Source organism: Carassius carassius, chromosome 7, assembly GCF_963082965.1.
Source record: "Carassius carassius chromosome 7, fCarCar2.1, whole genome shotgun sequence".
In the NCBI taxonomy this organism is placed as follows: domain Eukaryota; kingdom Metazoa; phylum Chordata; class Actinopteri; order Cypriniformes; family Cyprinidae; genus Carassius; species Carassius carassius.
In genome coordinates this window covers 13,893,870-13,907,759 of record NC_081761.1, presented here as the reverse complement: position 1 = coordinate 13,907,759, position 13,890 = coordinate 13,893,870, and the positions used below count along the sequence as shown (strand labels likewise).

At 36.2% G+C, this 13,890-nt stretch overlaps 1 protein-coding gene across 2 annotated transcripts in view; it reads right to left on the bottom strand.

Annotated features, from left to right (window-relative positions):
* The window catches only part of dnah6 (dynein, axonemal, heavy chain 6), an 80,058-nt gene that overhangs the window by 32,777 nt on the left and 33,391 nt on the right, over positions 1-13,890 (bottom strand). For both annotated transcript variants that reach the window (XM_059553950.1, XM_059553951.1), the window contains exons 45-55: positions 12,930-13,076; positions 12,519-12,592; positions 12,132-12,286; positions 11,737-11,968; positions 10,073-10,225; positions 9,789-9,929; positions 5,390-5,632; positions 5,009-5,176; positions 4,540-4,775; positions 810-1,071; positions 583-706 (exon numbers count right to left, since the gene is read on the bottom strand). In XM_059553950.1, the coding sequence (XP_059409933.1) occupies positions 583-706; positions 810-1,071; positions 4,540-4,775; positions 5,009-5,176; positions 5,390-5,632; positions 9,789-9,929; positions 10,073-10,225; positions 11,737-11,968; positions 12,132-12,286; positions 12,519-12,592; positions 12,930-13,076 (1,935 nt within the window). The remainder of the gene's footprint in view (positions 1-582; positions 707-809; positions 1,072-4,539; positions 4,776-5,008; positions 5,177-5,389; positions 5,633-9,788; positions 9,930-10,072; positions 10,226-11,736; positions 11,969-12,131; positions 12,287-12,518; positions 12,593-12,929; positions 13,077-13,890) is intronic.

Here is a 13,890-nt window from a genome sequence, read left to right as displayed (position 1 = left end):
ACATTGGATTATTGCAGAATAATCAAACCTTCTGTTACCAACGTTTATGATTCATTATGTTGTGTTCATCATGATAATCTTCACAAAGGATCACAGCTGAATTTTGAAGTCTATATACAGTTGACATAAATAAAAAGCTCAATTAAAGCTATAAAATAACTACACCATGGTTGCATGACATCACTAAGTTTCTAACATCTCTTAAATATTTTCCCTGAATGTTATAACGTTAGAATAGTCCACAAGAATGTGATTATACACACAGTGAGGCAGTAAAAGCAAACTAGAGAGCAGATGAGTTTTAGCATGCAAAAATACATAATTCCCTGCAGCAATCTTATTTGTTATAAATTTAAATTTAATTCACTTGACTTTGCACAGTAATCCAAGAATATCATTCTTCAATCCTCTACTCAATTCCATTATCCTTTTTTAATCCCTTTATTTAGCCCCAACACAATTTCTTGATTTCTGTTATTGCATCATTATCATTAAGCACATTTAGTGATACATTTCAATAAATTCAATAATTATGCAGTCGTGCAAGCTATCTGTCTCCTCATCGCTCTCTTTTTCTCTCACCCAGCATCTCTTTCTCAGCCACACTGGACTCATATTGCTCCTGTAAAGCTTTGATTTGGTTCTCCACCTCTTGTAGTTTTTTCTGCTTTTCTTTCAAGGTGCACATAGTTGCATCTAACTCGGCCTAATAAGAACAAAACAAATTAATAACAGCAAACAATACACAGTTACACATTCATAATGCAATAGAAATTATCTGTGTACAACATAAAAATAACCAGACTCACCTGAGCAGCAGCCAGTTTCTCACGTTTGGGCCCAACCTCTTTCAGAACTCTTGAGTACAGGTCCATGGCTCTTACCCACATACACATGGACTTGCAGGCCTTGGACACTTTTTCCACTTTCTCAGGCACAAAGTCTGGATTAGTAATGTATTTATGCAACTTCTGAAGAATCTGAGGTTTGATATTGTCCTTGTCATAGTCCATTAGCTTTTTCAGGAAGTTTCCATCACCCAGGAGCTGCTTTGCACTGGCCCAGTCTGTCCTAGTGGGGTGTAAACAATGGAGCGATAGGAAGTGAAGTCTACAACTACTGTAGAAACTAAAACAATTAGTGTCTTTAGCTCAAAGCATGAATAGGAAGTTTAGATGACTTGGAAATGGTATCTGTTACCAAATATATTTCAGAAAGTGCAATTCAGCCAACTGCCTTATTTGAAATAACTAAATAAAATGATGAATGTCCAGTTTAATGAAAAAAGAATGTACAGTGAATTCTTTTTAATTTTAAAATCCTACAAGGCTCGTCTGGGTTACTTTAAAGTATATAATGTTCTTTTCTTTTGGCAAATCACTATGGTTATTAATACTGAATGTTCAACATATTACAACACCTCCACATTCTTTCCACCAATCCCTTAATTACATTATTAGATTTAACACCAACTGGATGAATACGCAGCTGGAAATATAAAACAAAGGCGATTACTGTAACAGAGGATTTAACGTAGGTGATTTCCAGTCACACCAAAACGTATCACATGAAATTAATTCTTAAATATTTAACACCTGAAAACCAGGCAATATACTCTAGAGCAGGTGTCTAATTTTATACTGGAGTTCATATTTTAAAATGTTAATATAGAGCAGGGGTAGGCAAGTTCAGTAGAGAACCGCAGACCTGCAGAGTTCAGCTTCAACCTTAATCAAACACACCTGAACAAGCTTTTCAATCCACTCAAGATTACTACGGTACAGGCAGGTGAGGGTTTTTTTTTCAGGGTTGAGGCTGAAATGTGCAGGACTGCGGCTCTCTAGGACCGAACTTGCCTACCCCTGATATAGAGCAATTAAAAGTGTTATATTAAGTAGTAAGTCAATATGAAATGTTCACTTCCGTAATGTTAAATATTTCCCAGTGAAACTGGATATTCAATGCCTGATTTTATCCATTGGAAATTAATTGGATAATTTACTGTAAGTGGACTATATGATAAGTGGCTGGAGGGTAAAATATGGATGAATTATTCACAGTAAGAACAGGAACTTGTATTAAGAAAGTAAATGGGGTCAATTTTGATTTCATGTTGAGTTTAAACTCCACTAATCTGCCACTTAGATACAGCACAGGTTTAATATCATGAGAAAATTGAACAATTAGAAGGATAAAAGAACTGCAGAGAGAGAGGAAGGTGGAGAGACAGAAACATAGATTGTTCAGTCTGTTATGACATTTTAAACACCCATTAAATTGCTGTCTTATAAAGTGAATAATGAGTAGCTCTGTGGTAGATGATAATGATGATGCTGAAAGTAAGGAGATGAAGGAGTAGGATGAGATTGATGACTGAGTTAAAAGAGCACAGATGCTCCACAGTCAGACAAGCTGATGTTAATATATCCAGCACATACGGAATCACACTGTGGAGGGTCTCAGAACCGGAAGGGGTTTGTGTGAGAACATGTTTTTCTGCAGCTAATTAAGAAAAAAATCATGAACCTGCATTATAATCATCTCAGTCCCTCTACACTGTAAAAGAAAGACCAGAAACAGTTTGTAAATGTCAAAAAAAAAAAACAAAAAATAAAACAACAGTAATTTATACTTAAATGAGTAGCTCACTTTCAGAATGAAAATTCTGTCACTATTTACTCACCCCCACTTGTTCCAAACCTGTATGAGTTTATTTCTTCTGTTGAACAAAAAAGAAGATATTTTGAAAAATGTGATCTGAAAAGTTGATGAGCACCACTGACTTCTATCGTATTTTTTTTCCTACTATGGAAGTCAATGTTGCTCATCAACTTTTCGGATCCCAACTTTTTTTTAAATATATTATTTTGTGTTCAACAGAAGAAAGAGAATCATACAGTGGGGGGATGGGGGGCGTTGAGTAAATGGTGACAGAATTTTCAATCTGTAAGTGAACTACTTTTATTTAGGTTTCTTTAGATAAGACCTATTATTTATCACATGCTCAGTGCGATAGCAAGGCAGCTCTTTTTTTCTTTGCAAGCCTGGCAGGCATGAGTAGGACAGGTGTCAGATCAGAGCCACATCATCTTGGATTAAATGTGATTCTGCACAGTCCTCCTGGGGCAACATAGGGTTAAATATACATGCACTGTTAATAAATAGGTTTCAATCCTGTATACTCACATGAGATGAAGGTGTAGCCTATAAATTGTATGATAATATAATATTGTGGCGGGGGGGGGGGGGGGGGGGGGGGCGTGGTTTAGCGAAGTCAGGATTGGGGGAGAAAGAAGCAGGAGACGAATGGTGAGTAAGTGGGTTGTTTCAGTAATTGGCGTGGAGAGAGTATTAACGCCAGGAGAAACAGGAGTAGGTGAGAGAGAGAAGGACTGCTGATGAGTGAACCTGCCCTGGAAGAAGTAACCCGGAAGTGATTAAGATAGCATGTTTGTGTTGGTGTAGTTGACACCGTGAGCATTCAAAGTGTTTGTATTAAAAGCTGACCCCTCGGTCCTCTTCCTTTCCACCCACAAACTCTCTACAAATTAATATAATATAATATAATATAATATAATATAATATAATATAATATAATATAATATAATATAATATAATATAATATAATATAATATAATATAATATAATATAATATAATATAATATAATATAATATAATATAATATAATATAATATATAAGCAAGGAATAATTGACTCTGGGCCGTTGAATTATTAGAAAATCAGGTGTGCATTATTTTTCTAATAATTCAACAGCCCGGAGTCAATTATTCCACTTATACTACGGTTACCACCCCTCAAGACATCAATCAGATATTATATTTAAAGAGATTCGTCCGATTTTTTTACTTAAATCGCTATTGTGAGTAGCGACTATTTCTTCTGCATCTCATCCAGTGCCTCTTTTGCTAGTTACAAAGCATAATTTTAAAGCTGATAATGGAGGCTTGAGCCATTGATAGCATTCTAATGCAGTTATTAATTAAGTAATTAGAAAGAGAGCGAGAGAGACAGAGACACAGGGAGATTGAAAGCTTGTGTGAATTAGGCTAACTTACCTCTTTGCGTCTCTAAACAGCACTTTAAGTTGCTACACTATATGCTAACTGACAAAATTGTCAGGGCAGCACTCACAACACCTTTTTGTGCAAACTGTGCGACCGTTATTCCAGTTAACTATGCGAAGTGATATGGAACTGTAATGCGGTCAGGAGAGCTGCCTGGAACTACGTTCGCCGTGTGTTTCCCAGAAAATAATAACACATCTCAGAACGTTCGTCAGCCAATAAGATTCAAGCATTCAACAGCCCCATAGTATAATATAATATAATATACATGAGTGGGGTATTACTGATGTATTCTATGTTATAGAATAAGACTTGAAACCGCAGACAATATTTCAGGCATTTAACTCATTCGAAAAACCCATTGACTGGGATGATGGAACCAGAAGTGCAAAAATTTCCAGGTTTTAGGACTCCTGCAGCACTCCATATAATACAATATAAAGATGGAACTCACTTGTTGTTGAGTAGAATGCACACCGCCTCCATCACAGTCATGACGAGGTCTGGTGGTTTGGTGAAGACACGCATTTCTGATATGTCAGCTTTATCCAGGGCATTCAGGGCTTTGTTGGCGCTGTCGAGTGCAGGCAGAGCCTCATCCAAATCACGCTGAGCATCGTCCGCAATGGCTTGAGTCTCTTCTGCCTTTACCTTAGCTAAAGCTTCATCCTCTTTCACAACCCTACGCACCTACAGGTAAAGAGGTTCATAAGAGCAACTGTTAATGTTAGAAGATGTTCATTATACAAAGAGTTTATGAAAAATCATGAAAAATCTAAACATTTTAATGTGTTTTGGGACTTCCTTCCAACATACAGTAGACATAGCATTACAAGTGGAATGGAAGAAAAAATAGAAGTATAAATTTAGGAGTTCCTGTGAAAACAGATGTGGAATTGTGGGAATATGAATAATACACATACCTGGTCAGCGTTCTCTTGATCCACAGCGAGTTTCTCCATGAGAGCATTGACATCGATTGATTTTTGTTTAAGCACAGGCTCCAGAGCAGAGAGGTCTTGCTTCATCTTATCAACTAATTCATTTGTCTCCAGCAGTTTAGTAAGACCATTTTTCACACGATCTCGAGCCTGTGCAGACAAACACACATTATATTTCACACATACAAGTCACACATTTCTATGTTTGTCTAGGATCCTTTACTCTAATATATCATCCAGTTGACACGTCGCTTACTTTAAAATTTAAAATGGTAGCAATTTTTTTTTCTTGAAACTTTTAAGACAGTAGTTAGAGTCCATAATTTATGCATCTATGCATCACCCATAGCCCAGTCTCCTCACCGTCTGCAGCTGCTGTCTCTTTTCTCCCAGCATGCTCAAGTACAGGTTAATGAGCTCTAAATAAGAGGTTGGGGTTGTGTAATAGTGTCTGCGCAGTTCGGAGTAAAAACGTTCCGCCATGTCAGTCACGCTAACATGGATCTCTACACACATCTCTGAAAAACACTGTTTCATCTCCTCACTGCCAAACTCCACATTCTGGAAGAAGGTCTGGGACACAGAAAGCAGTGCTTCACGGGGCCACTGAAAAATAAACATGGAAAGAAAGAGAACATTTCCCTGACTGCATTGTATCAAATTTGTAAATGCATCACAGAGTGAGCACAAATTGTTTAATGAATTGCATTTGAAAAAATCTTTTAAAATATCATGTGTCATTTTTGGATGCATCATTCCTTTAAATGTTAATTTCCTTTTTCTGACGTATGTAATGTGTTGTCTTCCACAAGGGCAAAAATAGCATGCAGATTGCACTGAAGACATTATAATAGACTATTCTTTCATTTTATTCTGCAAGATCCATAGCGGTCACCTTGAAATATGCGGGGTGAGTGTGTTTGTGTATGTGTATACAAGTAAACGAACATACGCTGATGGAAACAAATAAGCAAATAAAAGCAAGGTGAACAGACACACAAGCTTGCTGCTTAACATTAATGAGCAGCTGCAGTTGGCCAGCACAGAGTCATTCATCACACACACAAACACAACACTACAATGGAGGGCACAACAAATAAAATCAACACTCCACATGCAAACAAACCACACACACACACACATTTTATAGTAATTAGCAGAACACACCCTTCAACCAAACAGCTCACCGAGGTCAATGAACATGCGTCTCATTAGATAAGAGAATGAAACTAAAGAATGAGGGTAAAGACAGACTGACCGATAGGTGTAGAGTGTCTGTATGTGCAGGGTGCGATTTGCCGGGGGGGATGCGTGGGATTTCCCCCTTTCTGGTCTGTATCCCTGCCTCTGCTTAATTATTTTAATCCCCGGTGGGGATAAATTTACCAGGTGTAGGTCATTTGTACAAATTCATACGAATTGTGCAACTCGTAAAATACGTACGATTTGGCAACAATCGTATGAATTTGTACGATTGACCTACACCTAACCCCGCCCCTAAATCTAACCGTCACTGGGGTTTAGACAAATCGTATAAAATCGTACGAGTGAGGTCGTACAAATTCGTACGAATAAGCCACCTCGTAAAATACGTACAAATTGGCCGTGAGATAGCGTTGGAGAGGCTGCGCGGCAGCCATATCAGAGCCAGCCAAAGAGCCACTTTAATCAGAAGTGCGGTCGTACGAATTCGTACGAATAAGCCACCTTGTGAAAAATGTATGAATTGCTATGAGATCGGGTTGGCCTCTCTGTATTCAGCACTCTGCAGACTTGCTCAATGTCCCGCCCATGGCGCTATCTGATTGGTTACACCTCACGAGTAATAGCCTATCAACACTTGAGAGATGGTTGAAGCCGGTCCGCTGGGCAGTGGAGTTGCCAACTTGGACAATCATTATTTAGTCTCTGAGACTCTCTGGTGCCACCGTACGAGCGCGAGGTCTCTCTCTCTGCATCTAACTCTATTTTACAAGCAAGTATAGCCGTCATCAGTCACAGCACAACCACTGACTTTATCGTATGTGTATTTGATTTCATTAGTGCAGATTAATGTTTGAGAGCTGGTTATGTAGTCTTAATGGACCGCGTTTCAGTCATTATAATATTCATTCCGTTGTCTGACAACAGAAACATTAAAATATAGTTATAAAAACAGTTTTATTGAGAACTAAATTAAATGGCTAAATTAAATTGAAGTATGTGAGCATAGGGAGACAATACAATACGACGCACTACGTCACAAATATGCTAATTAGTGCATGACGTCATCTAGTTCATGTTATCATGATTTATTTTTATGAATTAAAATGTTTCAAAACATCCCCCCTCTGTTTTTTTCACAAATCGCACCCTGTGTATGTGTGTAAAGACTTGAAGACCCCTGATGCCCTCCTCTTTTTTATACTCAGTCTATAAAAAAAGTACCATTTGTGTCCACAATATCTGATGAAAAGCACTAAAAATCTGATATTTAGTGCTCTAAAATTAATTATATTGAATTATAAATATATTCTATAAATAATAATATTATTTTATGTATGTTTTATTTTGTATTTTTATAAATATTTATAAAAGGTATATATATTTTGCATGTCCATATAGCCAGTCCACTGTATAAAAAGATTGTACATACAACAAAGATTATTGAAGTAAATTTGACAAGAAAATACAATTTCATTCTTTCTACTTCAAAATTTCAGGTTTAATACAATGTGTTGCGAAATAAAAGTAAAATTGAATTACAAAAAATATGAAAATTGAACTAAAAATTATTATTACTAAAAATATTATATTTTTATATATATTTATTTTAAATGCAACAATTGCTGATAAATTTGTTGAAAAAATATGTATTGTTTTTTATAATTATTATTATTATTATTATGTTAAATTATATTATATTTAAATCTGTGAATTTTGATTCCCCCATCACCCCAAAAAATTTCTAACATAATACCACTTTCATTTTTAAATGGCATAATGAACAGAAAGTTACCATTAACATTTTCTGAAGTTTCTATTCAATATTCAAGCAGAAAAAAATTATACGGAATTTATACGGATTTACTCTGTATCAGCACTCTTGAAATGTCGTTCACTCAAATTCAAGGAACATAATTGTTATATAATAGATTTTATTAATTTAGCTTGAGATAGCAGATAGCAGCATACATACTTAATACATTCTCTGGCTGTTTCATTTATTTATTTTTAATCTCCCTCTCCATTTCTCTCTCTCAGGGCTTAAACCAAAACCAGTCAAAAATCACATTGTTATGCATTTAGACATGAGCAAATCAGCTACTGAGAAGAGCCCTGTTCCCAACCATGATTACTGTGAAAACAGAGAACTGAAGCAATGGACTTGTAGGGGTGAGTAAGGGCGGAATGCATAAGTAGCCTTTTTAAAGTATATACATGAGCAAAAATAAGAGTTGCTTCTTATCATCTTGGTATACTGCTGCCTGTCTTGCATAAGTGACTCTTTAATATGTATATAAAGGACTGGGGTAGCAATTTCCCTTATCAATGTCCCAAGCCATTACTGGACAGATTGGCCATGGAGAATAAATGTGCTCATATTCCTGATGAAGACCAAAGCTAGACAGGTCAATTTTTTTTATATTTTCCTGCAACACACAATTATTTGGTTTGGTCTCATTTCAGAGCTGTGTAATAGAAATAGTGTACGAGATATACAGAGATTTATTTTAAATTGTTTGTACAGTAGATGCTGTTCTTATGAAATTTCATACATCAAAGAATTTTGAAAAAAGTATAATTGTTTCCACAAAATAATGCAGCAGAATAACTGCTTTCAGTATTGATAATAATAAGAAATGTTCAAGCGCAACAAATCAGCATATTAAAATGGTTTCTGAAAGATCATGTGACTCCGCAAACTGGAGTAATGATGCTAAAAAATTCAACTTTGCCCTGAAATAAATAAGTTACCATTTAAAATATACTAAAATACAAAAAAAAGACCAATATCACTGCATTTACTGTATTTTTGATCAAATAAATAGCCTGATGATCAATAAGAGGATTGAAGACGTTAAAATCCCCTAATGTTTAAACAGTTTCTGTAACTTGGTTACTTTTACGGTGAGGACCGGGTGTTGTCCTTTGTCTGGCCCATTTAAACAGTAGTGTATGTACAGTATACAACACTTCAGATGTCCGTGGGTATTTCAGGATTCATTGTATTTCTACTTTCTTTCATGTTACTTTAATGGGAACTCACTAAGAATTAATTGTGCCCACTGACAGTGCAGTTAGCATTCGCTGTCTGTTGTTTTAGCAACTCATTTACTAAACAAGTTAAACAAATAAGCCCAAAAATTACTGCCGAACGCTATGTGCATGACACAATTGCCCATCTTGCAGGCCGATTAAAACTGTGTCTACCGCCTGCTTTCTGTAAATAGCACTGATTTTTGTGAATAAGGCACATCTTTAATAAGCCTTTGCCTGTGCCTGTGCATATTTAAACTAAGTCATTGTTATTCTTTTTATGCACACATTTCCTCTCTATGAAATTGATTTTATAGAGAGAAAATGTGTGCGCTGCTAAAAAGAATAACAATGACTTAATTTAAATGTGCATAGTGAAACACTGCATGTTTAAGTTTGGTTGCGGATTACAGGCAGGGGATTGCATGCGCAGCAGTTTAGTGGAAACATGTTTAATGAATTCACTGCTCAGTGATTTTGGTTTGAAAAAGAGAGTGTTAAAAGAGAGGAGGTGTATTCTGACCTGTACAAACCAGTCAATGGTACAGCAGTTAACTAGTGATGGGAACATGCGGCAGCGTGAGCGGAAGGAGTCGCCCACAGGACTCATACACAGCACTATGTGCAGCTTCTCACGCACACGAGAGATAAAGAACTGGAAAACCTGAAGACACAAGGATAAACAGAAATAAGACAACTGACATCTAAACAGAATTACAGAGCAGCTGAGAATAGGGACATTCTGCACTTGGTTAGATGGTTATGGCCATGTTGCAAGATTGGATGGTTGTTAGTTGTATCATGTACCTCATCCCTATTTCCCTCTGAGATGCCGGCCTCTTTAGCCTTGGGGCTAATGGCAGCCAGCACCTGTTTCAGTTCATCCTTCTCAAAGAGATTTGGTACTTCACCCGAGTTCAGCATGTTATTGATATCCTCCAGGAACTCTTCTACCACAATCTTAAACAGATGAGAAAAAGAAATCACATGGTCAAACAACATCATTCCACTGGCTGACGATACCACAGGGCAACTATTGAGCATTTTTGCTAGGCAACTTTTTTTGAGGAATGTTGCCTGAGCACTTTCCCATTAAGAATGAGTAACAAATGTCTATTTCGATACTTTTGATCCGTCGTGTTCCATGTGTCTCACTTGGTTGCCTGTTGACAGCAACATTGCCTAAAAAGTTGCCCCATGTATCATCAGCTTAAACCTCATTCCCGTCCGGGTCACGTCACCAGTGTACTGTAGCCCCTCCTATACTACTCGCCATGCTATCTCAAAGCAGGATTTGAACCGGCTCTGGAGGCAGGCACACTAACAAAGGCACTAACGACAGCAGCCTCTTGCATCAGACGCTAGTGCACCTCTTGAGATCAGGGAAGTGAGATTTAACTGGCCTTCATTTTCACTTTCGTACAGTTATGTTAATGAATTCTCTCTGCCTCCCTACATTCATATTTTCAGTGTGATTCACTGGCCAAAAAAAGGAAAACATACTAAATAGACAAATTTTAAAATGATTTTGATTCATGTCATAATTAATGTATTTATCTGTAAACCTTTTTTTTTTTAAATAAAAATCACGATTCTATTGTGAATTATTATATAAGATAATTCTGTAGTGAAAAAAAAATCTAATATTGTTACCTATTTTCCATGCAGTATGATCATCAAGCAGTGCTTAGAATAAATTATAAAAAAAAAAAAAAACACTTTTCCTTGTTGTGTTAATTGTTTCTTTCATATGTTAAGTCCAGATTAAAACCAATCCAAACATTACAAACACACACACACACACACACACACACACACACACACACACACCCATGGGATGGTACTCCAGGTAAAGAATTTAAACCTAAAGGTCAAACACCCTCTAAAGGCACGTTTGAAAAACAATGTTTCAACAGTGAGTGACTATCTATCAAAAACACTGAAGAGTATTTATTCCCTTCAGTCCATGAAAACACAATAGTAAATGACATTTAAAACAGCCTATTCAATCAAACACCCAGATTCGCATTAGTAATTAGCCCTACAGATGGGCACACAAACACAAACCACACAATGTATATCTTGTCTATAGCACCAGCTTGTGTCTGTCTCGTTAGTTATTTAGGGGGTCATTATTGCTGCAGAGCCTGTATGCTGAATCACAAAAAGGTAGAAGTCTCTGCTTTCATGAGACAGTATTACAGCACTGGCAGAGGGCCTGGAGTCATAACAGAAATGACCTACTGTCTACTCTACAGCTCAGAGAAAACCTCTCTGCATCCAGATTCATATCCACAAATCAATAAATCATAACTTGTGAAATGGTTACAAGGAGTTTCGGAGAGTTGGGGTTTTGTGTTACGTTAGGGCAAACATTCCATTTCACAAACTTAAACACACAACAACTAAATCTTTACCTAACATTAAAATAAAAACAGCTAATATATCAGCAAATTTCTTTTTGGTTGTACCTGAGTGTCTGTAAAGAGAAACACCATGTCCTGGTCTTCCACACCTGCCATTTTGTAAAGTTTACGCAGGTCTTCATGGAAGCTGTCATAATTATAACCACGGCTCAACTCAATCTGAAAGCAGCGGTAACCACACATGTGAGCAGCCAAACGTGTTAGAGATTGCTTTCCTGTGCCGCCCACACCAACTAACAGGGCATTTCCACGTTCTTGGCGAATCATGCGGGCGATTCTATTGACAGGGGAAGAGATGAATGGAAAGAAAAAAAGGTCAACTGGGTGAATGAACAAAAAATTCCATTAGTAAACAGATCCAGATGCCCAGCATGAAAGGTGGGGTCATCTGAACACCTGGTTTTGTGATCACCAGATGAAAAGGCAAGCTGCTTGCTTACCTAGACACGTGTTCAATGGCATCTTGGAAGAACACAAGCTTGGTTTCCTTGGCAAAGGTCGTGTTGTAGTCATCCAGGTAGTCCTGTAGCACCTGGCGAATCTTCTCTATGTCTGTTAGATCCTCATAGACACGGTCAGCCTTGTCTACTCCAACCTGAACAGTGTTAATTCAATAATTTATTTAAAAAAATCATGCAGTGCCATTACATCAAAAATGACCATAATCAAAAAGACAAGCAACTGTTATAGTGAACTATCTTTATATGAGAAATTATGTATTAAACAATTAAATGTAAACACACAGAAAGCACTCTACAAAGAAAATACAAAACAGAGACAGACTGTCAGATGCAAAAGGATCACGACAATCCCCAAAATACTTTTACCTTGATGAAATCTCCAAAAATGATGGGCTGGTTCACAAAGTACATCGGCTCTATGTTTATGCTGAAATATCTATCTGTTGGACAAGCAGTTTAGCAGCAGACATTAATGTTTACTGTAGCAAAAAGATGACAGATTGGGGGCAAAACAAAAATAAATAGATCACTCTGATAAGTCACACTGCAAAACAAGGAGACTTATAATATTGCTTTAATCTGACCCACTTTCCTCTATATACATTTTCTTATTTCATAAAATAATAATAATAAACCTGTTTATTTACTTTTTTGGTCAATAAATACATTTTAAAATAAAATGTATTATAACATTAAATTATTTTATCTATTACTATGTCTTGACTATAAGCTTCTGAAGATTTAACACTGAAAAGGATTCAAGAGTCAGATGCTTACTGGCTATCTCTGAGATCATGGTATGGAAGTAGGTCTTGTCCTCATTGTTGATGAGGCGATCATGGAACACACGCTGACACTCATGACAGAACAAACGGAAGATCTGGGTTTGATCTCTCACTGTAGTTGGCTCACACTGCAACATACCTGCACAGAAACAAACACACAGAAGCAGAGAATGAATACGATTTTCTTTCACATTCAAACAGATTCTTCATTAAAACCTGTATTTCATAGCAAGAATGCCTACTACTATAAAATCAATTTTACAGTCTACAGATCAATGGACAGTAACAGATGAACTTGTCTGTGACCTTTGGTTAATAAAAAACCTAATCAGAAGGGGACTGTGCTGGATGGTTTTAGTTGCCATTGACAGTATCCCTATAGAGCAGTGGTTCTTATATTAGTGCTGGGAAAAAATTAATCGCATCCAAAATAAAAGTTTGTGTTTGCATAATATATGTGTGTGTACTGTGTATAATTATTTTGTATATATAAATACACACATATGCATGTATATATTTAATATTTATTTATATATAAATTATTTATATTTATATATAATATAAATTATGTATAAATGTATATACAGTATATACATGCAAAAAATTTTAATTAATACATGCATATGCGTGTATTTATATACAAAATAATTAAAACAGTTCACACACATATATTATGCAAACACAAACTTTTATTTTGGATGCGATTAATTTTTTTTTTCCAGCACTAATATATAAATATATATATATATATAAGGGGTGTAACGGTTCACAAAATTCACGGTTCGGTTCCATACGATACACTTGTGTCACGGTACGGTTCAGTATGTTTTTGATACAGCAAAAAGAAAGAAATGCCAGAGAAATCTCCCTGATTTTTTTTTATATATTAAAACTAACATAATAAAGTGTGACATTTTTTACTTTGAGTAATTCTGGAGCTATAATTGAGTCTT